The following is a 27,145-nucleotide window of genomic DNA, read 5'->3' on the forward strand; positions in this document are numbered from 1 at the left end:
TTGAGGATTTTTGCATTGATGTTCATCAGGCATATTGGTTTAAAATTCTCTTTTTTTGTTGCATCTCTCTCAGGCTTTGGTATCAGGATGATGTTGGCCTCATAAAATGAGTTAGGGAGGATTCCCTCTTTTTCTATTGATTGGAATAGTTTCAGAAGGAATGGTACCAACTCCTCCTTGTACCTCTGGTAGAATTCGGCTGTGATTCCGTCTGGTCCTGGACTTTTTTTGGTTGGTACACTATTAATTATTGCCTCAATTTCAGAGCCTGCTATTGGTCTATTCAGGGATTCATCTTCTTTCTGGTTTAGTCTTGGGAGAGTGTAAGTGTCCAGGAAATTATCCATTTCTTCTAGGTTTTCTATTTATTTGCGTAGAGGTGTTTATAGTATTCTCTGATGGTAGTCTGTATTTCTGTGGGGTCAGTGGTGATATCCCCTTTAACATTTTTTATTGTGTCTATTTTATTCTTCTGTCTTTTCTTCTTTATTAGTCTTGCTAGTGGTCTATCAATTTTGTTGATCTTTTCAAAAAACCAGCTCCTGGATTCATTGATTTTTTTGGAGGGCTTTTTGGTGTCTCTATTTCCTTCAGTTCTGCTCTGAACTTAGTTATTTCTTGCCTTCTGCTAGCTTTTGAATGTGTTTGCTCTTATTTCTCTAGTTCTTTTAATTGTGATGTTAGTGTGTCAATTTTAGATATTTCCTGCTTTCTCTTGTGGGCATTTAGTGCTATAAATTTCCCTCTACACACCGCTTTAAATGTGTCCCAGAGATTCTGGTATGTTGTATCTTTGTTCTCATTGGTTTCAAAGAACATCTTTATTTCTGCCTTCATTTCGTTATGTACCCAGTAGTCATTCAGGAGCAGGTTGTTCAGTTTCCATGTAGTTGAGTGGTTTTGATTGAGTTCTTAGTCCTGAGTTCTAGTTTAATTGCACTGTGGTCTGAGAGACAGTTCGTTATAATTTCTGTTCTTGTACCTTTGCTGAGGAGTGCTTTACTTTCAACTATGTGGTCAGTTTTGGAATGAGTGTGATGTGGTGCTGAGAAGAATGTATATTCTGTTGATTTGGGGTGGAGAGTTCTGTAGATGTCTATTAGGTCCGCTTGGAGCAGAGTTGAGTTCAATTCTTGGATATCTTTGTTAACTTTCTGTCTTGTTGATCTGTCTAATGTTGACAGTGGGGTGTTAAAGTCTCTCATTATTATTGTATGGGAGTCTAAGTCTGTTTGTAAATCTCTAAGGACTTGCTTTATGAAACTGGGTGCTTCTGTATTGGGTGCATATATATTTATGATAGTTAGCTCTTCCTGATGAATTGATCCCTTTACCATTATGTAATGGCCTTCTTTGTCTCTTTTGATCTTTGATGGTTTAAAGTCTGTTTTTTCAGAGACTAGGATTGCAACCCCTGCTTTTTTTGTATTCCATTTGGTTGGTAGGTCTTCCTCCATCCCTTTATTTTGAGTCTATGTGTGTCTCTGCATGTGAGATAGGTCTCCTGAATAGAGCAAACTGATGGGTCTTGACTCTTTATCCAATTTGCCAGTCTCTGTCTTTTTATTGGACCATTTAGTCCATTTACATTTAAGGTTAATATTGTTATGTGTGAATTTGATTCTGTCATTATGATATTAGCTGGTTATTTTGCTCGCTAGTTGATGCAGTTTCTTCCTAGCATCGATGGACTTTACATTTTGACATGTTTTTGCAATGGCTGGCACCTGTTGTTCCTTTCCATGTTTAGTGCTTCCTTCAGGATCTCTTGTAGGGCAGGCCTGGTGGTGACAAAATCTCTAAGCATTTGCTAGTCTGTAAAGGATTTTATTTCTCCTTCACTTATGAAACTTAGTTTGGCTGGATATGAAATTCTGGGTTTAAAATTCTTTTCTTTAAGAATGTTGAATATTGGCCCCCACTCTTTTCTGGCTTGGAGAGTTTCTGCCGAGAGATCTGCTGTTAGTCTGATGGGCTTCCCTTTGTGGGTAACCCGACCTTTCTCTCTGGCTGCCCTTAAGATTTTTTCCTTCATTTCAACTTTGGTGAATCTGGCAATTATGTGTCTTGGAGTTGCTCTTCTCGAGGAGTATCTTTGTGGCGTTCTCTGTATTTCCTGGATTTGAATGTTGGCCTGCCCTACTAGGTTGGGAAGTTCTCCTGGATGATATCCTGAAGAGTGTTTTCCAACTTGGTTCCATTTACCCCCTCACTTTCAGGCACCCCAATCAGACGTAGATTTGGTCTTTTTACATAATCCCATACTTCTTGCAGGCTTTGTTCATTTCTTTTTACTCTTTTTTCTCCATACTTCTCTTCTCGCATCATTTCATTCTTTTGATCTTCAATCGCTGATACTGTCTTCCAGTTGATCGAGTTGGTTACTGAAGCTTGTGCATTTTTCACATAGTTCTTGTGTTATGGTTTTCATCTCTGTCAGTTCTTTTAACATCTTCTCTGCATTGTTTATTCTAGTTACCATTCATCCATTTTTCAAGGTTTTTAGTTTCTTTGCACTAGTTACGTAGTTCCTCCTTTAGCTCTGAGAAGTTTGATCAACTGAAGCCTTCTTCTCTCAACTCATCAAAGTCATTCTCCATCCAGCTTTGTTCCATTGCTGGCGATGAGCTGCCTTCCTTTGGAGGGGAAGATGTGCTCTGATTTTTTGAATTTCCAGGTTTTCTGCACTGCTTTATCCCCATCTTTGTGGTTTTATCTGCCTTTGGTTTTTGATGATGGTGATGTACTCATGTGGTTTTGGTGTGAGTGTCCTCTCTGTTTGTTAGTTTTCCTTCTAACAGTCAGGACCCTCAGCTGCAGGTCTATTGGAGTTTGCTTGAGGTCCACTCCAGACCCCATTTGCCTGGGTATCAGCAGCGGAGGCTGCAGAAGATAGAATATTGCTGAACAGAGAGTGTTGCTGTCTGATTCTTGCTCTGGAAGCTTCCCCTCAGGGGTGCACCCCGCTGTGTGAGGTGTGAGGTGTAGGTCTGCAACTAGTGGGGGATGTCTCCCAGTTAGGCTACTCAGGGGTCATGTACCCACCTGAGCAGGCAGTCTGTCCATTTTCAGATCTCAACCTCCGTGCTGGGAGATCCACAGCTCTCTTCAAAGCTATCAGACAGGGGCGTTTACCTCTGCCACGGTTTCTGCTGCTTTTTGTTTAGCTATACCCTGTCCCCAGAGGAGGAGCCTACAGAGGCAGGCAGGCCTCCTTGAGCTGCGGTGGGCTCCACCCAGTTCAATCTTCCTGGCGGCTTTGTTTACCTACTTAAGCCTCAGCAATGGCGGTCGCCCCTCCCCCAGCCTCCCTGCCACCTTGCAGTTAGATCTCAGACTGCTGTGCCAGCAATGAGGGAGGCTCCATGGGCGTGCGACCCTCCAGGCCAGGTGTGGGATATAATCTTCTGGTGTGTCATTTGCTAAGACCCTTGGTAAAGTGCAGTATTAGGGTGGGAGTTACCCAATTTTCCAGGTGTTGTGTGTCTCAGTTTCCCTTGGCTAGGAAAAGGGATTCCCTTCCCCCTTGCATTTCCCAGGTGAGGTGATGCTTCGCTCTGCTTCAGCTCTCACTGGTCGGGCTGCATCAGCTGACCAGCACCGATTGTCCAGCACTCCCCAGTGAGATGAACCCGGTACCTCAGATGAAAATGCAGAAATCAGCCCTCTTCTGTGTCACTCACTCTGGGAGCTGGAGGCTGGAGCTGTTCCTATTCAGCCATCTTGGGTGTGCCAACAATCTACTTTTTGTATTAGCTTGTTTCCTTGTTCCTGTTCAAAGTACCTTATAAAAAACAATTGCTGGGCTGAGCACGGTGGCTCATGCCTGTAATCCCAGCACTTTGGGAGGACAAGGCAGGCAGATCACGAGGTCAGCAGATCAAGACCATCTTGGCTAATATGATGAAACCCCGTCTCTACTAAAAATACAAAAAAATTAGCCAGGCATGGTGGCGGGCGCCTGTAGTCCCAGCTACTTGGGAGGCTGATGCAGGAGAATCACTTGAACCTGGGAGGTGGAGTTTGCAGTGAGCCGAGATCGCGCCACTACACTCCAGCCTGGGCAACAGAGTGAGACTCTCTCTCAAAAAAAAGAAAACAAACAAACAAACAAAAACAATTGTTTTTCCATGCCCAGAGGAGGACCTTTTGCAAATCTTTATATGAGATGCCACCTATTCATAAATTGCTAATAAAAGTCAATTAGATCTTTAAACTAAATTTGTTGTAATTTTGTTTTTGACAGTCTATACTTGCACACACACAAAACACATATTTCCCCTTTTCATATTATTAATTTCCACAATAATTCAGGAAGATGCTTTGTATTTTTTTTCTAAGTCTTTGGCTATCATTATGTCCCACTAACTACTTAAATTGTTGTGTTTGGTAAATTACTCTAAGTACTGGAATCTTGATTAGTATAACAAAAGAAGTATGAAATAAAGAAGATAGTTTGTAAATTGTATGACGTAGCTTATATAATAAATTTAAAATGTCCAAAATATTCAACTATTTAACTTTACGTATAAATTTATTTCAACTACATGCCTAATTTGATCACAATACGGTGGAATATTTTAAACTCTATTTATGTCTTAAAGGTAAAACACCTTCCTATTGGCATTTAAATCATACAGCAATTATTTTCTTACATCCATGCTGTACTGCAATATGAAAACCCTTTGTGCTAAAGACTTTAACAAATATGTACTATTGCTACAGCAAATTCCGTTGAATATTAAAGATTATATCTTTTTGGCAGCTCTTCATCAGGGTACTGGAGTGTGTAAGAAACTGGAGGCAATCCCCATTATGTATCATAGGATACTGTCACATTCACACTCTACATCTGCCTCACAGAGCTGACTAGGAAAGTAATTGCTGCTGAGATAAGCCTTTTCTGGAATATATGCAATTAATTCTCCTGAAAAAAGAAGGAAAGTAGCCTGACACTTTAATAATGTTTAAGTATACCTAATCTATTACTTTTCTGTTCGTAATGTTTCCTAAATATGAAAAAGAAAGAGGATTTGAAAGTACTTACAGCTGTCCATTTTTATGTAAATCATCCATGGAGCTGTAATATTCTATTCTAAAATGACTAGCATGAAATAATACCATAAATTATAATAGAATGTAGAGCAAGTGGGGAATTACTTTTAAGATATATTCATGATATGATTTTCACGAACAAAGAATGTTTCTCTTATCATGCAGGAATTATTCTGTTATTAAAGCATCAAGGACACAAAATTTTATTCAATTTGAATTCTGAAAGTATTTTAAAATCAAATCAAAATTACTCTTCGCTCTAGATTTCTGATAAAGTGTTAGTTAGCCATATGTATTTCTTAGTCTTTTATTTTTAGCTCCCCCTTTTTTATTATGCATAGTAACCTGATTACACGTAATGCTATACTTTCAGTTTTTCAATTGCCTTCAATTTTTCAAAAATCATCATTTCTTCAAGGGTCTTTATTCAGTCCCATGCTTTGCTATTCAATTGTTAACAAATGAGCCGAGAACATGCCTTACAATTAACCAAGGAAATGACACTTGAAAGGTTGGAGAAACAAGATTGTTTATATGCTTACTTACACTCAAGTAAGAATATAATTTTCAATATTTGCTTTGAGTGAGAACAAAGCAGGTTGAATAACACGAAAAGGGATATAAGTTTTTGATCTTTTTTAAATGAAGGCTGGCTTTCGTGAGTTAATATTTACATTACAGGAGGAAAAAGTGTTCAACTCAATGATGTATCTATTATAATGAAGACCTGAAAAGCTTATTTTTAACGGTCCTCTTCTAAAACAAAAACATAGGATTAAATAATAATATTGTATTAAATTAATATTAGTAATGGCCAAAAAAGAAATGAAGCTAGTTAAAACTTGTCTTTAACTTTGCGTGTACTATTATGTCAAAAAGTAAAAAATAAATTTTAATAAATATAATATTTGTTTAATAAAAAATGAATCTGCAAAAGGTGCAGTATAGGTAATTACTAAATCACGCTCTTGATGTAACATTTATTTTTTAATTGTGCTTTGATTTTAAAAGTAAAATTAACATTTTAAAATAAAAAATAAAGTTCAGTTTTAAAGATATTATTAAAATTCAGTAAAATATTTAATTATAAACTAAAATGTCCAAACATCCCCCGCAAAGTAGATAGCTCACAGTTCACACACTACTCTTTTGTTTTGAATCTTAAATGCAATAAATACTCCAAATGGTTACTATTAACTGACAGAATTTAAATATCTCAAGTTCCATTTCTCTGTCTTTACAATAACTATGCTCTCATTGCTTATTTTGAATCTATATTTGAATACATTAATAAGTAGTACCTCAAATTTTAGAAACACAGTTTCAAGCTAGTTGGAAGGTCTGTCTTAAGATCACAAACTTAACTCTTAAAAATTTGTAGTGGGATCCTTGAATGTTTCAGCTCCATAACTAAAATATCTCCTAGTTGCACTTCCATTTAAAAATGCATTGTTTATTAAAGGATAGGTAATAAAAAATGTGATAATTGAAAAAAAATTTAAAATGTGTGGGGAAAAATCTGTGTGTGTGTGTGTGTGTGTGTGTTGTTTAAAACTTAATTGTAACCTACAGTTAGAATTCGGATCCACAAAAAATCTTCTCAGGAAAGAGTCTCTCATTATCGACATGCTTTAAATTTTTGCCTCTGATAATAGTCATATATTATTCCTACAGTCAGTGTATTCCCTTACTGCTTAAAAGATGTGGTGGTGAAGGTAACTGTTAAATTTCACTAGCATTGAAAAGTATAGATGTTCTAATGTTAGTAAACAGAGGAAGATTATGAAGGAAAATATAATAAGTATTTTTGTTTTGCATTTTTGTTTAAATCATGTTATTTAGGGCTGTATTAAAGTGTTTATTTTACAGAGGGCTAATAAATTTACTTTTTCAGAAACTCTATTTTGTTTTTACGGTGACCATTTGAACTGGCCTTTTAAATAGAAACACTTTTTTTTTTTTTTTTTGAGGTGGAGTCTCACTCTGTCCCCCAGGCTGGAGTGCAATGGTGCGATCTCGGCTCACTGCAATCTCTGCCTACTGGGTTAAGCGATTCTCCTGCCTCAGCCTCCACAGTAGCTGGGATTACAGGTGCCTGCCACCATGCCCAGCTAATGTTTTGTATTTTTAGTACAGACGGGGTTTCACCATGTTGGCCATGCTGGTCTCAAACTCCTGACCTCATGATTCACCCACCTCGGCCTCCCAGTGTGCTGGGATTACAGGCATGAGCCACCAGGCTCAAGATCAAGGAGCCAGCAGGTTAGGGCCCAGTCTCTCTGCTTCCAAGATGGTGCCTTGAAAGCTGAGGGAAGGAATGAACCCAGCCAAAACACCTATGTTTTTACAGAAATATACATAAAAAGTTGTATCTGATACATTTTACCCAGATCAGCTAGAAAACAAAAGTGTCTGACGAGAAAATTCTGAATAGTAGAAACCGTAAAAGTTCAGAATTACAAACTGCTGACAATTTACATTTGGTAGTGTGATTATCCACACAAATCTGTTTAACATTTTTGAAAGTGTATATGTAAATTGTCATCCAAATCAAAAGAGTAAATTCACAGCACCATCTACTAACCTTAATTAGGACAATTAAATTCTACTCCTCACAGTCATAGAACTAACTAAAGTTATTATGTTTTCATTCGTAAGTTAACTCTAACTTACTTAAAAAAATTTTTTGAATCAATTTCTTAATAAACACCAAATATACTTTCTTCAATTTCTGATGTCCTATGGTACACACTCTTCATCCATAGTGTAAAACCATTTATAAGATTTTTGAAACCACTTATAAGATTAGTAATCATTTACAAGAACATATCCATCCTCCAAAACACAAGGCTGAACTTCACCATCAACATTTATGACAAATCTCTCTAATTTATTTTAGTCACCTGAGGATAATATTTACAATGTCCTTCAGTATCATATGAACAATAAAATTATGTAGCATTCTTCAACACAATCTTCACTAAATAGCTGAGGGAAAGACACTTACTTTCTCAGAAGTGAGAAAAATATTTCTCTGTTTCATATCATTAAGTGTAATAAATTAAACTTATGATGCAAATATTTAAAATACCTTTTATTATAATTCATTATGCTTAAGTATACATACTTTTAGCTATTATGTTTAGACTTTTGGTCTAAATCTATAGCTATGCTTTAAATATCTTAATAAATTAAATTAGTAAAATCCCTAAAATTTTCTGTCGGATAAGAGAGATGTATTTCTAATATTCAAAAAGTCCAATATATTCTACGAAATAAATAGAACCTATATTTTAAAATATATATCTGAACATTTAATTATCAAAAAAGTCCTCCTATTATTTTTGATTCTGAATGTTGGTTCTCTTCCATGCCCTCAATTAGCTATATTCTCTCCAATCACCATGATGTGTAATAATTCTCACTGAGGTGTGTGTCACAGCTTTTGTTCTCATTTCCCACCCTGTTTAATAGTTCATGGTAGTTCTTAGCAATCATCTTGTTCAGTTTTTTGGTTTGTTTGCTTGATTTTGTTCTCAGCTGTGGTTTTTCATCAAATAAAATCTTATGGAGTATAGTGATATGCATTAAATAAAAACTGCTTGATTGAAATGATAATGTAATAATTAATGACATGCAAAAAACAATGAAATGAGGACTACTATCATTAAGTGGGTGGAGAAGGGAAATCCACAGGATCCCTCTGCTGCTCTTATTTCCCCCAACACACACTGATCACCGAATGAAAACCATTAAACACATCAAAATTCTTCATTTATTATCCAAAGAAGTAGTCTGATGTTTTTCTGATTATACAAGTAATACATTTGTTATTAAAATGATACACTACCACATTAAAGCAGAAATTAAACATTCTAATTTCTCAAAGATAAATACTATTAATTATTCTAGACTTTCTATACAACATATATTTTCACATCATGTTATACAATATGCTGTTCTAAAATCTGCTTTTTCCCTCCACTTAATAATTTTATAAGCAACATAGCTATAAACATATATAATATATAATACAGTTATATAAATATAAATATGCTACAATCTATCAAATTCACTATTGATAAATATGTAATATTTTTAATATTATGGTCCTATGGTCTGAGTATGTCCCCCCAAATTCTGGCATTGAAAACTTAATCCCAAACAGTGTTGGGAAGTCTCACCTATGGAGAGATGTTTAGATAATGAAGGCTTCCACTCTCATGAATATACTAAAGCTGCTATAAAATGGGCTTGCAGGACAGTATACTCATACTCTTCTGCCCTTCTGTCATGTGAGGACAAGCATTCCTTCCCTCAGCTTTCAAGGCACCATCTTGGAAGCAGAGAGACTGGGCCCTAACCTGCTGGCTCCTTGATCTTGAACTTCCCAGCCTCTAGAACTGTGAGAAATATATTTCTGTTTTTATAAATTACCATAAATTATCCAGTGTGTATATTTTATTAGAATAGCACAAAACAGACCAAAACATATGGTAATATTATCTGACAGTTGAAGAAACTAACACCCAAACAGAGAAAAATACCTAAATCTGGTCACATAGGCAATTAAGATTAGAGGTAGGACAAGAAACTCATATCCCAATTTTCCATATAACTATATTGACTCACTCTTCTCCTCAAGTAGAGAAAGCTAAGGCCCCAGGAAGATGAAGAGGAGAAATTTTTTCTTTAGTCTATTTCTTATTTAATGCAGAGGAGATTTTGTTCTATTATAGAACAGTTGGGAGTAGATGTTCCATGCTGTGAACTAGTTTCCTCTCTGTTTACCACACTACAAACTTCTGGCTACAGAACATATTTGTCGTTTTCTCCAATTAGTTGGCCTTGCACATATATAATCCCAGGACGCTCTAATATTCTAACATTTAATATCCCTTTGGACATAATAAAACAATTACAAGTGATTATTTTTATCTTGATCTGTTGAAAACAATAAAGCTCACCAAGGTAAATAATGTAAACATTTCAGGGATAATAACTTTTGACTTTTAAAAATTGTTCCTAAGAGTACAAACAGCTTATTGTCTTCTTTTTAAAAAGAAAAAGAAAGAATAAATTGGAAGTGTGGCTATAAAATACAAAAATACATTCACATTAGAAATGCAGTTAATAATCTGAATAATTTTACCCAAACAATACCAATATATAATCTTAACTCAAAATTATCTTCAGTTTCTTAGTATATTTATGCTTTGTGAACTCTACCCACTCAGCAATAAAAAATAATTAAGCCAATGTAATAATTTTGAAATTATAGGGTATAAAAAAATGATAATTTTTGAAATGTGCATTTAATGCAGGAAAAAAAACATGTAGTAGAACTCTCCAGTTTTCCACAACTGAACTTGCTAATATTAAACAGTCAGGAGCACAAAGAGTATGTGCTATGTATTGAATTGTTACTCCTGCTCCACAATTCATATATTGAAGCCCTGACTCCCAGTGTGATGATATTTGGAGACAGGACCTTTGGGAGATGATGAGAGTTTTGATGAGGCCATGAGGTGGGGCCATTATGATGGGATTAGTGTCTTTAGAAGAAGAAACATCAGAGGGCTTGCATGATCTCTCTTTCTCTCTCTCCTCTCTCTCTCCCTGTGTGCATGCACCAAGGAAAGACCGTGTGAGCACATACTACAAAGATGGCCGTCTGCAAGCCAGGAAGAGAGCCCTCACTACAATCTAATCATTCTGGCACCCAGTCTCAGACTTCTAGCCTCCAGAACTCTGACAAATAAACTTTAGTTGTTTAAGCCGCCCCATCTATGGTGTTTTGTTTTGGTAGCCTTAGCAGATAAATATAGTGTACAAACAGTTACATATTTAATAGCCCAAGGAAAGGTACCCCCCTTGTGCAGGAGTTTGTTTTGTTTTGTTTTGTTTTTTCCTTTTTTTTCCCACCCTGGTTATCTATAAGTAGATGCTTTTTCTATAACATACCATTTCATTGGGAACTATACATTTAATCTAATATCCCTATAGCAGTGGTTCTCATCTGGAGGCAATTTTGCCCCCATGGGACATTTGGCAATGTGTAGAGGTGCTACTAGCATCTAGAGGAGAGAGGCTAGGGATGCTGCTAAACATCCTACAATTCACAGCACAGACACTTAAAACAAAACACCACTAGCACTATTGTTGAGAAACCATGCCCTAAAAAGAAATGACTAAAAAAAACCTTGCATTTAAGTGACTAAAAAACTTGTTATGGCCCGGAGTGGTGGCTCACATCTATAATCCCAGCACTTTGGGAAAACGAGGTGGGCAGATAATTTGAGGTAAGGAGTTCAAGTTCAGCCTAGCCAACATGGTGAAACCTCATCTCTATTAAAAATATAAAAATTAGCTGGGCATGGTGGCATGTGCCTGTGATCCCAGCTTCTCGGGACGCTGAGGCAGGAGAATCACTTGAACCCAGGAGGTAGAGGTTGCATAGTGAGCTGAGATCATGCCACTGTACTGGTGACAGAGCAAGATGTCAAAAAAAAAAAAAAAAAAAAAAAAAAAAAAGAAAAAGAAAGAAAAGAAAAGAAAAACATTTCTTTTATTCTAGACCCATTCTATCCCTAACTTTTTACAACTCCTCTCACTACTGATAAGGCTAACTGAAAAATATAAATAATCAAAAAATTTAAAACTTTCTTTATTACTAATTGGGAATAAAGCCTTTCTTGGTACAATTACATATAATTTCATTCTATAATGTACATGTAGATACAATTGCTAGTGATAATAATAGTGGTCAAGAAATCAGAAACCCATGAGAAAGAATTGAAAACTGAATCAGTTCTAAATTATTAAAAATTATGAACCTGTAGTATATAGATGGGTACAACTCAACTGATTTCTAAACATTTTTGAAATTTTCAATGTAAGTAGAGCATAAATGTAAAATTTAACCTCCACCATAATAAAATGTCACAAGTTATTTATTACCAGGACCAGAAATAGTAGGACCAAAATTTTCCATGGATGCAAGGGGTTTGTATTGGCCTATGTGATTGGCACTTCTCATCCATGTTCCAAATCCAGTTTGAATGACAATGTTTTTTCCAACCATGTTTCCTCTAAGTAAAATTCTTGAATCATCAATTACATACTTCCCCCTAAGCTACAGTCCTTTTTAACTAATAAAATAAACTATATTTTCATAAGTTAACATTTTTCCTGTTTAAGTATTCAAGATGATGAAACTACAATAACACAAAATTCAAATGCTGCTTGTTACCTGAGAAATTTTAGAAACTAAGTAGCCAATTTGAGTAATTCAAGTATAAAAAAAAGAAAAAAAATATATATATAGGACTTTTTTAGATGGAGGTGTACTAATTTTTTTAAATTGTAACTATGTAGTACTGTCTTTGAAAGTAATCATTTTCTTTTTCATTTAATTTAGCAAATGAAGGTCTGATTTCTTGTATATGAATATTTTAAAACTGATCATAACTAATGCTGAGAAAAAAAGAATACTCTTTTCTGAGTTAATTATCCAAATCCAAAATAAGCACTCTCTGACAAAGTAATAAATACTCTGTTATGTTAAAATTGATTTTTTTATCCATTATGCAATAAATATCTATATGTGATATTTAATCAATTCAAAGATATTTTTGTATGCCACATAAAAAAGCATTATTAGATAATATGTACCTAAAGGGCTATATTTAAATAAAGAAATGTTTTCATTATGTAATATATAAAATTGACACTACAATATGTTACTTATAGGTTTATAAAAGGTTGTTTTGGTAATGTAACACATGTTCCTTTTTTTCTGTTATACTGCTCTTTTCCTAAGTACTAGTTTATAAGTCTGCTAAAGCCACAGTAACATGTTCATGGGACCAATGATCAGCATCAATCCAGTCATAAAACACTGTTTAAATAAAGGTCAAGTTTCAGGGAAAACATTGTTAGTTGTGAAGAGTCTATAAATTATGCTCTGAATTTCTCTAATATCTCACTAATATGTTAGGAGTCCTCAGAAGTTTGATGGTCTATAAAGTCTGTTTTGTAATTTAACTGTGTTCAATAATTACATAATAAACTACTGTAAGTCTGAAATAATCATTAAAAATATGTTGAGAAGGATCTGTTTCCTGATCTTAATAATGAGTCAGGGTCTCTCTTATTTCATGGTTTTCTCTTTAATCTATTGTTAGTGTAAAAACTAATGATGAATTAAAAATATCTCTTCTTATTTCTTTCTATTTAATTCTTGTTTTAGAGTACTATGTTTTAAAATGTATATCCAGAGTGCACATTTTATTGCAAAATACTGTTAATATTCATAGATAAATAGAAAACACGTACTTAGAAAAAATAATGCCCACTGCTCTGTCTGCTATCTACCAAATGTATTTTTATATTATGAAAGTATACTTCCTACTCTCTTTTATGATATTACATTAAAAACCATACTCTAAAATCTGAACCACACACGCTTCATATTTTTGTATAATTTTTACATAATTTGGGAACTATATAATAAATTAACAAGAAGTCTCATTAGGTTAACATATTTTTGATGGCTTTATAAAAATAAAACGTAAAATCTGGTTTTGTTTGCTAGATTAAGCATTTTGCTTTATATTATAGATCTGTATCTTTAGGTATAGCTGTATGGAGTTAAATCATGCACTTTACAAAAACAATGTGACCTAAGCCTTCAAGATTTCTGATAGATACAAATGAAATATTTAATCCTGGTTCAGTGATATGTTTCTGGAATCATACACATTTCCAAATAGATTATAAAACATCCTTTCTATTCTTTAGCTTGTCAAAGATCTACGGTTTTCATGACAGAATTATAAAAACTGATCATCAGATTGAACCACTGGAAGGATTTACAAATAACTAATGCCATTGGTGTTAATAAATAAGGGTGTGGAACAAATAACCTTGCAAGGAAAGTACACTCTGTGGGCCAAGTATTGTTATCACTTACCAGTTCTTCCTGAAGTTGGGAAATGAGTTCATCCTTCTCTTTCAGCTGCAGCTTGAGCATCGAGCATTCATCTTTCATTATATCCTATAAAAACATCAAAGAGATGGCATAATAGGCTTAGCCCTTTTACTTTGCTCTTGATAAGGAAAGTCAGCTTCACACAGTGGGAGATAATTGCATCTGACTAATGAAACTCAAATTCCCTCTACAGTATGTTATTTTTCATAATATATTCTTAGTTACAAAAAATAAGTTAATGTATCCAAAAATGCTATGCTATACATAATCACATAGACACACACACACACACACACACACACACACACATCCACATACACATATGTTTTTGCTTAGTTTTTCGTTTTCTTTTTGGTATGCCTCTACCAATTTACTTGCCTAGGACAGAAACCAGGAAACCATCCTAAATTATTCCCTCTCATGTTTGTGCACACGTAGTAGATAAAACAGAAATAACTCTACATTTAAAAATATACTGATATGGCTTGGCTCAGTGTCCCCACCCAAATCTCATCTCAAATTGTAATCCCCATATGTGGAGGGAGGGACCTGATGGCAGGTGACTGAATCATGGAGGTGGTTTCCCCCGTGATATTCTCATGATAGTAAGGAAGTTCTCATTAGATCTGATGGTTTAAAAGTGGCAGTCTCCCCCAAGCACTCTCTGACTTCTGCCACCTTGTGAAGACATGCCTTACTTCCCCTTAACCTTCCACCATGATTGTAAGTTTCCTGAGGCCTCCCCAGCCACAAGAAACTGGGAGTCAATTAAACCTTTTTCCTGTATAAATTACCCAGGCGTAGATCATTCTTTATCGCAATGTGAAAATGGACTAATACAGAAAATTGGTGATTGGAGTGGGGCACTGCTATAAAGATAAACTGAAAATGTAGAAGCAGCTTTGAAACTGGGTAATGGGCAGAGGTTGGAACAGTATGGAGGGCTCAGAAGAAGACAGGAAGATGTGGGAAAGTTTGGAGGTTCTAGAAACTAAAATGGTTTTGATCAAAATGCTGATGGTGATTTGGTCAATAAAGTCCAGGCTGAGTCAGTCTCAAATGAAGATAAGGAACTTCTTGGACACTGGAGTAAAGGTCACTATTGTTATGCTTTAGCAAAGAGACTGGTGGCATTTTGCCACTGTCCTAGAGATCTGTGAAACTTTGAACTTGAAAGACATGATTTAGGGTACCTGGTGGAAGAAATTTCTAAGCAGCAAAACATTCATGAGGTGACCTGGCTGATTCCAAATGTGTTCAGTCATATGCATTCAAAAACAGCTTATTGGAAACAGGTACTTTTATTTAAAAGAGAAGCAGAGCATAAAAGCTTGAAAATTTTGCAGTCTGATCATGAGGTAGAAAAGAAAAACCCATTTTCTGGAGAAAAATTCAAGATGACTGCAGAAAATTGCATAAGTAATGAAGAGCCAAATGTTACAGCCAAGACAATGGGGAAAATGTCTCCAAGGCATTTCAGAAATCTTCACCACAGCCTCTCTCATCACAGTACAAGAGCCTCTCCCAACAAGGACAGCAGCCTCTCCCATTACAGGCCAGGAGGCTTAGGAGAGAAAAATGGTTTTGTGGGCTGTGTCCAGGGCCCTGCTGCATTGGGTAGCCTTGGGCCATAGCAGCCTGCATCCCAGCTGCTCCAGCTCCAGCCATGGCTAATAGGGGCCAAGGTACAGCCCAGATCTTTGCTTCAGAGGGTACAAGCCCCTAGCATTGGTGGCTTACATGTAGTGTTGGGCCTGTGGGCGCACAGAAGACAAGAGTTGAGGTTGGGAACCTCTCCCTAGATTTCAGAGAATGTATGGAAATGCCTGGATGTCCAGGCAGAAGTCTGCTGCAAGGGTACAGCCCTTATGGAGAACCTCTGCTAGGGCAGTGTGGGAGGGAAATGTGAGTTTCAAGCCAACCACACAGAATCCCCACTGGGGCACTGCCTAGGGGGAACTGTGAGAAGAAGGTCACTGATCTCCAGACCCCAGAATCATAGATCTGCTGACAGCTTGCACCATGTGCCTGGAAAAGCTACTGGCACTGTATTAGTCCATTTTCATGCTGCTGATAAAAACATACCTGAGAATGGGAAGAAAAAGAGGTTTAATTGGACTTACAGTTTCACATGGATGGGGAGGCCTCAGAATTGTGGCAGGAGGTGAAAGGCACTACTTACATGGCAGCAGCAAGAGAAAATGAGGAAGAAGCAAAAGTGGAAACCCCTGATAAACCATCAGATCTTGTGAGACTTATTCACTATCATGAGAATAACACAGGAAAGAACAGCCCCCATGATTCAATTACCTCCCGCTGGGTCCCTCCCACAATATGTGGGAATTCTGGGAGATACAATTCAAGTTGAGATTTGGGTGCGGACACAGCCAAACTATATCAGGCACTCAACGCCAGGCTATGAAAGGAGCCACAGGGGATATACCCCACAGAGTCACAGGGGTGGAGTTGCCCGAGACCATGGGAGTCCATCCCTTGCATCAGCATTCTGTGGATGTGAGACACAGACTGAAAGGAGATTTTGGAGCTTTAAGATTTAATGACTGCCCCACCAGCTTTCAGAATTGCATGAGGCCTGTGGCCCTTTTGTTTTGGCCAATTCCTTTCATTTGGAATAAGAACATTTACCCATTGCCTGTACCTCCATTGTAGCTTGGAAGTAAGTAACTTGTTTTTGATTTTACAGGCTCATAGGTGAGACAGATTTGCCTTGTCTCACATGAGACTTTGGACTTGGACTTTTGAGTTAATGCTGTAATGAATTAGACTTTGGGGGACCGTTGTGAAGGCAAGATTGGTTTTTAAATGTGACAAGAACATGATATTTGGGAGGGTCCGGAGGCAGAATGAAGTAGTTTGTCTCTGTGAGCCCACCCAAATCTCATCTTAATTATAATTCCCATGTGTCACAGGAGAGGTCTGGTGGGAGGTGATTGGATCATGGGGGTGGTTTCCCCCATGCTGTTCTGGTGATAGTGAGGGAGTTTTCACGAGATCTGATGGCTTAAAAGTGGCAGTTTCCCCTACGCTCTCTCTCTCTCCTGTTGCTTTGTGAAGAAGTGCCTTGCTTCCCCTCAGCCTTCTGCCATGATTTTAAGTTTCCTTAGGCCTCCCCAGCCACACAGAATTGTGAGTCAATTAAACCTCTTTATTTTTTATATTACCCAGTCTCAGGTTGTTCTTTATAGTGGTGTGAAAATGGACTAGTATAGATACTATATTTACCATGTGGTCCCTGGTTATAATTAAATATTAATTCTCAAACCAATATCCATGTTACAGTGCTCATCTTTAATGATGTCCCTGTAACAATTGTGCCTTTCAGTACAGCTCAATCTTTGGGCATTTAATCTTCTCACTCTGCATGTACACCCAACCACAACCTCTATGTACACAATTTATCCACATCCATGGCCTCTACTACTCTATGCTGGTGTGATGGTTAATACTGAGTGTCAAATTGATTGGATTGAAGGATACAGGGTATTGATCCAGGGTGTGTCTGTGAGGCTGTTGCCAATGGAGATTAACATTTGAGTCAGTGAGGTAGGAAAGGCAGACCCACCCTTAATCTGGTGGGTACAATCTAATCAGCTGCCAGCATGGCTAGAATATAAGCAGGCAGAAACATGTGAAAAGAGAGAGTTGCCTAGCCTCTGAGCCTACATATTTCTCCTGTGCTGGATGCTTCCTGCCCTTGAACATTGGACTCCAAGTTCTTCAGTTTTGGAATTCGGACTGTCTCTCCTTGCTTCTCAGCCTGCAGATGGCCTATTGTGGACCTTGTAATCATGTGAGTTAATACTTAATAAACTCATATATACGTATACACACACAGATATAGATGGAATATATATATATACACATACATATTCCATCAGTTCTGTCCCTCTAAAGAACCCTGGCTAATATAGCTGGTAATTACAAGATACAATTAGCTAATCCAGAATTATCTTCAGCTCTTCAGTATTCCAAGCTTCAGCTCTTAAGTATAACTACTTACTAAACATATACTCAATATTGTTCCACAGACACTCCAACTCATCGTCCTCTTCCACCACCTTAAGACTTCACTTCTGCAAATTTCCCCATTATCTTCCTATTTCCTAAATTAATAATCAGGAAGCCATCATATATGTTCAGCTGCTAACTCACTTTGAACCAAACCTGAAACCAAATTTAATCTCTACTTCTTCACTATTTCTTGGGCTTACTCCTCTCTATTCCATATTGACAGTCTAATTACTTGTTGCTTCTTACCCAAATTTCTGTAATTGTCTCTAAAGCGATTTTTCCTCTATCTCTATCATTTTCCCTGTTTGCCAGAGAGACTTTTCTAAGCAGGAATTAATTTTGTCACTTCCTAATTTAACAGCTAATCATCTCCTTCAGGAAGAAAATCAAAACTCTTCAGCATAGCGTAATGTACCCTTCATTATCTGTTACTTGCTTATTTCTGGAGCTGCAATGTTTTTGACTTTCATCCTCCTCACAACTTTGTTCATTCCTGCAGCACTGAAATGCAATGTTGTTTCACATCTCCTCATTTTACACATGCAAATTTCTGGATGTGTTGCCTTCAACCCATTGTATCCTTCTCTCCCTCATAATACCACGTGCTCCAAGACACATCTCAAGAATTACTTTTTATTTCACTAGAAAGATTTTCCTTTTTGGCCGAGTGACACATCCCTTTGGGAATGCTCCATAGCATCCATATCATACATCATTTCACGCAATACTTAAAGTGTTGTTTGCTTGTTCCCCAACCTCACTGAACTACTTTTTTGCTGTTGTTGTTGTTGTTGTTGTTGTTGTTGTTGTTGAGAGGGAGTTTCACTCTAGTTGCCCAGGCTGGAGTGCAATGGCGCAATCTCGGCTCACCACAACCTCCACCTCCCGGGTTCAAGCAATTCTCCTGCCTCAGCCTCCCGAGTAGCTGGGATTACAGGCATGTGTCACCACATCTGGCTAATTTTTTGTATTTTTAGTAGAAACAGGGTTTCCTCATGTTGGTCAGGCTGGTCTCACACTCCGGACCTCAGGTGATCTGCCCACTTTGGCCTCCCAAAGTGCTGGGATTACAGGCATGAGCCACTGTTCCCAGCCTCACTGAACTAGTTTTATTCTCTATTTGAGCATATAGTTTCTATTTCATTACCATATTACTAGCACCAAACATAATAGCTGACACATATAAGATGATCAAATTTGGCTGGCCATTACAATCTCATTTGTAATCCCAGCAGTTTGGGAGGCCAAGGAAGGAGGATCGCTTGAGCCCAGGACTTCAAAGACTAGCTTGAGTAAAACAGTGAAATACCATCTATATTTGGAAAAAAAAAAAAAAAAAAAGAAGATGCTCAAATTCATGTTTCTTTCCAATACAATTACCAAATAAGCAGTATAAACATTAGCAGTATACCCATTTCTCTGAAATCTGGCACCCTTATCTGAGCTGACAAGGAACAGCAACAACAACAACAACAACAACAACAACAACAACAAAATCTAAAGGATTAGAGAAAACATAATACCTGTTTATTAATACCTGTTTATTCTAGTTCTCATGGTAGAATTTCTACTTCCATACTGAGCTACAAAGAATGTATAGTTCTTATTTATTTAGAGACACTCTGTTGAGTAGGCTGGAGTGCAATGCTCAATCAAGACTCACTGTAACCTCAAAGTCCTAGGCTCAAGCAATCTTCCTGCCTCGACCTCCCAAGTAGCTAGGACTGCAGGCATGCACCACCACATCCAACTAACTTTTTTTTTTTTTAACCTTACTTTTAAAATTTTATTTTTATTGGTTTGTTATTATTATTTCAATAGTTTTAGGGGTACAAGTGTTTTTTGGTTACATGGATGAATTATATAGTGGTGAAGGCTAGGATTTCAGTGTACTTATCACCTAAATAGTGTACATTATACCCAACAGGTAATTTTTCATCCCTCACTCCCTTCACACTTGCCTGCTTCTAAGTTTCCAGTGTCTATTATATCACTATGGTTTTGCATACCCACAGCTTAGCTCCCACTTATAAACGAGAACATGTGGTATTTAATTTTCCATTCCTGAATTACTTCCAAGTTGCTGCAAAATGCAGTCATTAGTTTTTTTTTTTTTTTAATAGCTAAATAGTATTCCACAGTGTGTGCTGTGTGTGTGCATATGTGTGTATATATATACACACACACATATACATACACATATATATACACACACACATATATATATACACACATGATCTTCTGTGTCACCAAGACTGGAGTACAGTGGTATGATTAGCTTACTGTAACCTCAATCTCCTATGCTTAAAGGATCCTCATTCCTCAGCCTCTTGAGTAGCTAGGACTACAGGCATATGCTACCATGACTGGATAATTTTTTTGTGTGTGTAGAAATGGGGTCTCACTTTATTGCACAGCCTGGCCTCAAACTTCTGGGCTCAAGTGATCCTCCTACCCCAGCATCCAAAAATGTTGGGATTATGGGCATCAGCCACTATGCCTGACTTATAATACCACATTTTCTTTATCCATTTATCAGTTGATGGGCACTTAGATTGAGTCCATATCTTTGTAATTGTGAATTATGCTGTGATAAACATATGCATGCAGAAGTCGTCTTGATATAATGATTTATTTTCCTTTGGGTAGATACCCAGTAGTGAGATTGCTGAATTTAATAGTAGATGTACTTTTAGTTCTTTGAGAAATCTCCATACTATTTTCTGTAGAGGTTGTACTAATTTATAGTCTCATCAGCAGTGCATAAGCATTCCATTTTCACCATTTACCACATCCATGCTAACATCTATTGTCTTTTGACTTTTTAATAATGGTTATTCTGGATAAAGTGACTTCTCATTGTGGTTTTAATGCTCATTTCTGTAGAGGACTACGTGCTCGCAAACCAGGCGTTCCTGATAAGTCCTGCTCTTGCAAACGAAGCAGGGCATTCCCGATAAGTCTTGCTCTTGCAAACGAAGCAGGGTGTTGGGGGGTTGTTTATGTGTAAACATCTTGAAAATCCAGAAAGTCAGGGAAAGGTCAGAAAAACAACAATGTGTCTTGTGACTTGGCAACATTCCACAAACGACTGTATAAAATAAAGCAGAGCACGCCATTCGAGGCGGCCGCCATGTTTGTCTTGTCTTGTGTTGTCTTGTGTGTTCATTTCTTTGTTTAGGAAACACGCAGACCCCAACATCTGGCGCAGCGAGCAGGGTCCGTGGCTCCATGAGAGCAAGGAACCAGAGGGGGAACACCCTGGACAGGTAAATAAAGAAAGGGGGACCCACGGGAAAATTATGGGGAATTCCACCTCTCTGGCCTCTGAATATTTGCGGTTACTCCAGGGACTGTTGATGTCTATAGGAGCAGAAGTTAGTTAAGGAACATAAGACTTTGAAGTGATTGTTTGCCCATGTTGAACAACATTGTTATTGGTTTCAATATCAAACCAAAGTGCAGTTAAATCGAAAGGAAAGGTTATAAGTGGTTAAAGTACTGCATCGAGCTCATCAGCGAGGGCAAATGATGCCTCTGACTTTGTGGACTTTGTGTGTAGTTCCATTATTTAGGCATTAGAGTTACTTGAAACTGACTCAGAGCATGGCGATACTGCCACAGGAGGTGAGGCATCTGAAGCTTTAGAGCGGAATGATCCTAGAGAGGAACATATTTACGCCCCGGTTGTTGAGGACAAGGAATTGGAAAAAGAGCTAATGCCTCCTTCATCTGAAGGAAATTCTGATCTGCAGCACATTTTAGAGATGTTACAACAGTTGTTAAAATTGCAAGGTACCGCTGCTCCTGTTTCTCCTATCTCTCTGCCATGAGCCTTCCCTGTTACCTTCCCTTCTGCTCCTTTGGAAAAAGATTTCCCTTTGCCTCCACCTCCAACCTCTTTGCCTATGTCAGGTCAGGTTTTCTCTGTGCCTCTTCCTCCTGTAGGAGAAAAGAAGGAATCGAAGGAAAAGGATGATTTTGAGGAATTAGATTTATTCTCAATAACACGGGCTGCTTTTGGCCCCAATGCTCAGTTCCCAAACGGTGGCCAGAATGTGACTTTTACAGCCCTACAATTTAAATTTTTGAAAGAAATGAAAGCTGCAATTTCTAATTATGGACCTCAGTCACCGTTTGTTCTTGGCCTTCTCGATTCCTTCTCTTTAGAACATATGATGATTCCTATTGACTGGGAAACGTTGGGACAGGCTGTCCTTGATCGTTCACTATGGCTTCAATTAAAAAGTTGGTGGTGGGAGGAAGCAAGAGTACAAGCTAGAAAAAAATCCCCCAGGACCTACTGAAGAGCAGCTTACGGGTTCAGGACAATACGCCACTCTTAATGCTCAGGCAGGCCTAGATGATATTGCTCTCACTCAGATTAAAGCCTTGTTTATAAAAGCGTGGACTAAGGTTGAAATAGCGGGTAAAACTTCTTTATCTTTTGTAAAGATCCTACAAGGAGCCACTGAGCCATAACCAGATTTTGTAGCCTGTCTTCAAGACGCTGTATTAAAGACTGTAGGTTCAGGCCCTGCTGCTAAAATTCTTTTGGATACTCTGGCTTTTGAGAGTGCTAATCACAAGTGCCAAAAATTGCTGTGTCCTCTAAAAGCTAGTGGAGCTGATTTAGCCGAATACATTCAGGCTTGTGCAGGTGTTGGAGGAGCTATTTACAATGCTCAATTGTTTGCTGGGGCACTTTCTAAGGCTTTAAAAGGCAGTTCTAAACAAGGTATATGCTATCAATGTGGGAAACCTGGTCATTTTAAAAAGGAATGCCAGAAAAAATTAGGCTCTTCTGCTCTAAAAGGAAAAAGGTTACCATCTGATATGTGTAAACGATGAGGCAAGGGTCGACATTGGACCAATGAATGCCGTTCAAAAACTGATAAAAGTGGGAATGTATTGTCACCCCTCTCGGGAAACAGGAGCCGGGGCCCACAGGCTTGGGGCCCCAACAACTACAATGCAGGCCTACCCCAGTACCCAGTGAGCAGTGACTTACAACATCAAGGAATGACCTCGAGTCCTCCTTAAAGACATCTTACCCTACCCCAGTTTCTCAGCTTTATGCTGCCACTGAGCAGAGTGCCGCTGCTGACCTAGCTATTGTCCAACCTTATACTTTATCTCCTAATGGAGGAATATATAAGTTGGCTACTGGAGTGTGTGGTCCTTTGCCAAAGGGACATGTAGGACTTTTACTAGGTCGAAGCAGCAGCGCTGTGCGGGGGTTATTGGTGGTCCCAGGAATTATTGATCCTGATTTTACTGATGAAATCCTTATTATGGTACAAGTCTCACAATTTATGCGCCTAGAGGCAGGGGAACGTATTGCACAATTGCTTTTATTGTCTTTTTTTTCCTTTCTTATCTAGAGATGTGTCTCGTCAAGGAGGTTTCGGTAGTACTGGGAAAACTCTTTTCTGGGAAACGTTAGTTTCTGATCAAAAACCTTTATGTTCATTGCAAATTAATGGGATACTTTTTGACAGATTAGTCAACACAGGAGCGGATGTATATAATAATGTTTGGCTCAATGGCCTGATCATTGGAAAAAGAAACAAGTATCAGTTACTCTATCTGGCCTAGGTACTGCTTCTATAGTCTACCAAAGTGTCGAGCCCCTGAGCTGTGTAGGACCTGAAGGACAACAAGAAAAAGTGTTCTTTTATATTGTTCCCATTAATATTAACCTTTGGGGCCGTAATCTTTTACAACAATTTGGTGCCTTTTTAAGCATTCCTCATATTTCTTCAGCTGCCAAAAATATGATGTTCAAAATGGGCTACAATCCTTTAAACTCTTAGCCACTGTCCACAAGCCTCAAGCTTTACAATTGAAGTGGAAAACTACAACTCCTGTTTGAGTGGAACAGTGGCCATTATCTAAAGAAAAACTTAAGGCTTTAAAGAATTTAGTTAAGGAACAATTGGCCGAGGGGCATATTGAACCAAGTACTTCTGCATGGAATTCCCCTGTGTTTGTCTTGTCAAAAAAAAAAAAAAAAAGAAAAAGAAAAGAAAAATGGCACTTATTAATTGATCTTAGAGCTGTAAATACTTGTATCCAAACTATGGGGACTTTATCCCCTGTAGCAGAAGAAGAATTGTCATTTGTAGAAAATAGAATTAGTGAAGCTCACCTTGATTATACTGCATCCAATCTTTCACTTTCGTTGTGTCTTTTTCATACTCCCCATTCGCCAATGGCCGTTTTACACCAAGATAATAATATTCTGGAGTGGCTATTTTTGGCTAATAAAGCCATTAAAAAAATTCACCCATATATTGATAAATTGGCTAAATTAATTATTAAAGGATGACATCGAGCTCGTCAGTTGCTTGGTGCTGACCCTATAAAAATTATTACCCGATTATCTAATCAATACATTGAATCTCTATTGGATATTCATAAGGGTTGATAAGTGGCTTGCGCTGAGTATACTGGTTCTTTTTCTCAAAATAAATTATTTGCTTTTCTGCAACAATATTCTTTACTGCCATATAATCCTATCTCTTACACTCCAGTTAAAGGTCCCACCTTTTTTACTGATGCTTCAAGCAATGGAAAGGCTGGATACTGGACTTCAGACAATTCAAAAATTTCTCACTATCCATTTGAATCAGTACAACAAGGAGAACTTTTTGCCATTCCTATGGTTCTACAAGACTGGCCTATATGTAATTAAATATATTTCTCAGACTTCTTTACCATTATTTCCTCAAACTCCTTTACAAAAATTATTTTCTTTATTATTTGTAACTCTTACTTCCTGCACTGCCCCCCTTTTTATCACTCATATTCGTTCTCATTCAGCTTTGCCAGGACCTTTATCTTTTGGCAATAGTCAGATTGCTTCTTTACTTATTGGCAGTGTCCAGCGGGCTCAGGATGAGCACCAACTACATCATACTAATAGTTTAAGATTACAACGGCAATTTTCTATAACACGCCGTCAAGCCCGAGCTATTGTCAGAGCCTGCCCATCTTGTGCTCCTATTATTGCACCTTTTTTAAGTCCAGGTATTAATCCTCGAGGCACTCAACAAAATCACATTTGGCAAATGGATGTAACTATGTTCCTTCCTTTGGTCGTTTAAAATATGTTCATCATACTATTGATACGTGGTCACATTTCCAGTGGGCTACACCATTACCCTCTGAAAAGGCTGACTCTGTTATTACTCATTTACTTACTTGCTTTGCAGTTATGGGAGTCCCTGCTGAATTAAAAACTGATAATGCCCCTGCTTATTGCTCTCGCAAATTGGCTGCCTTCCTCTCTTTATACCATATTCATCATTCCACTGGTATTCCATTTAACAGTCAAGGTCAAGCAATTATTGAAAGAGCCAATGCTACCTTAAAATTACAACTTTTAATACTAAAAGGGGGGATGGGTGAGATTCCCCAAAACATCAAATTCTGAAAGCCCTTTTTACTTTAAATTTTCTCAACCGTTGGCGCCAATTACAGCAGTCTGCAGCAGTGAAACATTTTCAACAGCCTTTAGAAAAGCCGCAAAACAGTAATCTGTGGGTGTATTATCCTTCATTACAAGGGAAATATTTGAAAGGAAAAGTTTTACAATGGGGCCAAGGCTATGCTTTTGTCCGTACAGGTGCCGGAGACGAGTGGTTTCCATCTCGATGGTTGAAACAGTGCCATGGCGAAGAGGAGCCGATCCAAATAGTTCCTGAAGGAATTCCAGGAGCTAAATCTGAGCGCTCAGAGAACATTCACCTTCGGAACTCGACGTGTGGAGCACCCGACATGGGGACAACTGAAACAGTTAAGAAGCTGAAGGGGTTGTTCAACAAGCTGGGCAGCCCAAAACCCCACTGACTTTATTCCTGGCTATGCTGGCCGTAGTAAATTGTCAGGTAACAGCTGGAGAATTTACATGCTGGGCTTATATTCCTTTTCCACCCGTATATCAAGGTGTGGCCTGGGGAGACAGAGAAGTCCCCGTATTTACTAATGATACTGCTTGGATGCCATCGCTTTTTTAAACCAGGATCCTGAATTAAACACTGGCACAGTAAATAGTTCATATCAATTTGGGGTTGAAGTGTTACCTATATGTCTTGGGGGTAGTCCACATTGTCTGCATCTTTCTCACGAGGCTTGGGCTGTTTGCTAAAACCATAGTCATATCTCTGCCTTTACTATGATTATTGTGGCTCAAAGTTTTAAGTATAATCATACTGCAGTACTTAATGAAACTCTGCCAAGTACATTATCTTTATGCCCTATCCCTGATGTGTCCAGAGGTGTTTCCCAACTAGAGTGGACTAGATGTAGAAGTAGTGGGCCACGATTGTTGTTAGAAGTAAAAGGGAAGAGTCGTAAATACCTTGTTACAGATTGGAGTGTACATGGAGATTTTCAGACTAAATTCAGCCATGTCAACCTGCTTTGGCATAAAGGTAATCACAGCATTTCTGCAGATGACAATGAAACTATTATTTGGCATGATGGTGGTCTATCACCCCCTATGCCACATTTGGCTAATACCTCACAAATACAAGGTCATATTTGGAAGTTGCTAGCTGCTGGTAAACCAATGTTCACTTTCACGGGAAACATGTCCTTAAATCTTACTAATATTGCTAGCCCTTTCCATATATCTTTGCATCGAAATAGTTCTAGATATGTTATTGCATGTGTAAGAAAGCCTTACTTGTTGTTGACAGGAATTTTTAAATGGGATAATAATACAGGGGTAGTTAACTGTACAAACAATTGTACATTCTTAAGTTGTATAAATACTACTTGGTGGAATAATAATTGGAATGAGTCTCATTCTGATTTATATATACTAACAGCCAGGAAAGAAACCTGGCTACCTGTAAACTTAACACGTACTTGGAGTGAATCTGCTGGGGTTACTCAAATTTACAAGGTTATGCAAGATCTTGTCCACCGCAGTTGGATGGTTGGAATCGTCGTGACCGCGGTGATAGGACTTGTAGCAATTGCTTCCACCGCCGCTGTTGCTGGATTAGCTCTACACCAGAGTATACAAAATGCAGAATTTGTGCAACAATGGCATGA

At 37.8% G+C, this 27,145-nt stretch overlaps 1 protein-coding gene across 8 annotated transcripts in view; it reads right to left on the bottom strand.

Annotated features, from left to right (window-relative positions):
• CCSER1 (coiled-coil serine rich protein 1) overlaps positions 1-27,145 on the bottom strand; it is a 1,438,304-nt gene that overhangs the window by 762,332 nt on the left and 648,827 nt on the right. For all 8 annotated transcript variants that reach the window (XM_050790436.1, XM_050790437.1, XM_050790435.1 and 5 more), the window contains one exon: positions 14,030-14,113. In XM_050790436.1, the coding sequence (XP_050646393.1) occupies positions 14,030-14,113 (84 nt within the window). The remainder of the gene's footprint in view (positions 1-14,029; positions 14,114-27,145) is intronic.

The sequence above is a fragment of the Macaca thibetana genome, chromosome 5 (genome assembly GCF_024542745.1).
Source record: "Macaca thibetana thibetana isolate TM-01 chromosome 5, ASM2454274v1, whole genome shotgun sequence".
Taxonomy (NCBI): Eukaryota; Metazoa; Chordata; class Mammalia; order Primates; family Cercopithecidae; genus Macaca; species Macaca thibetana.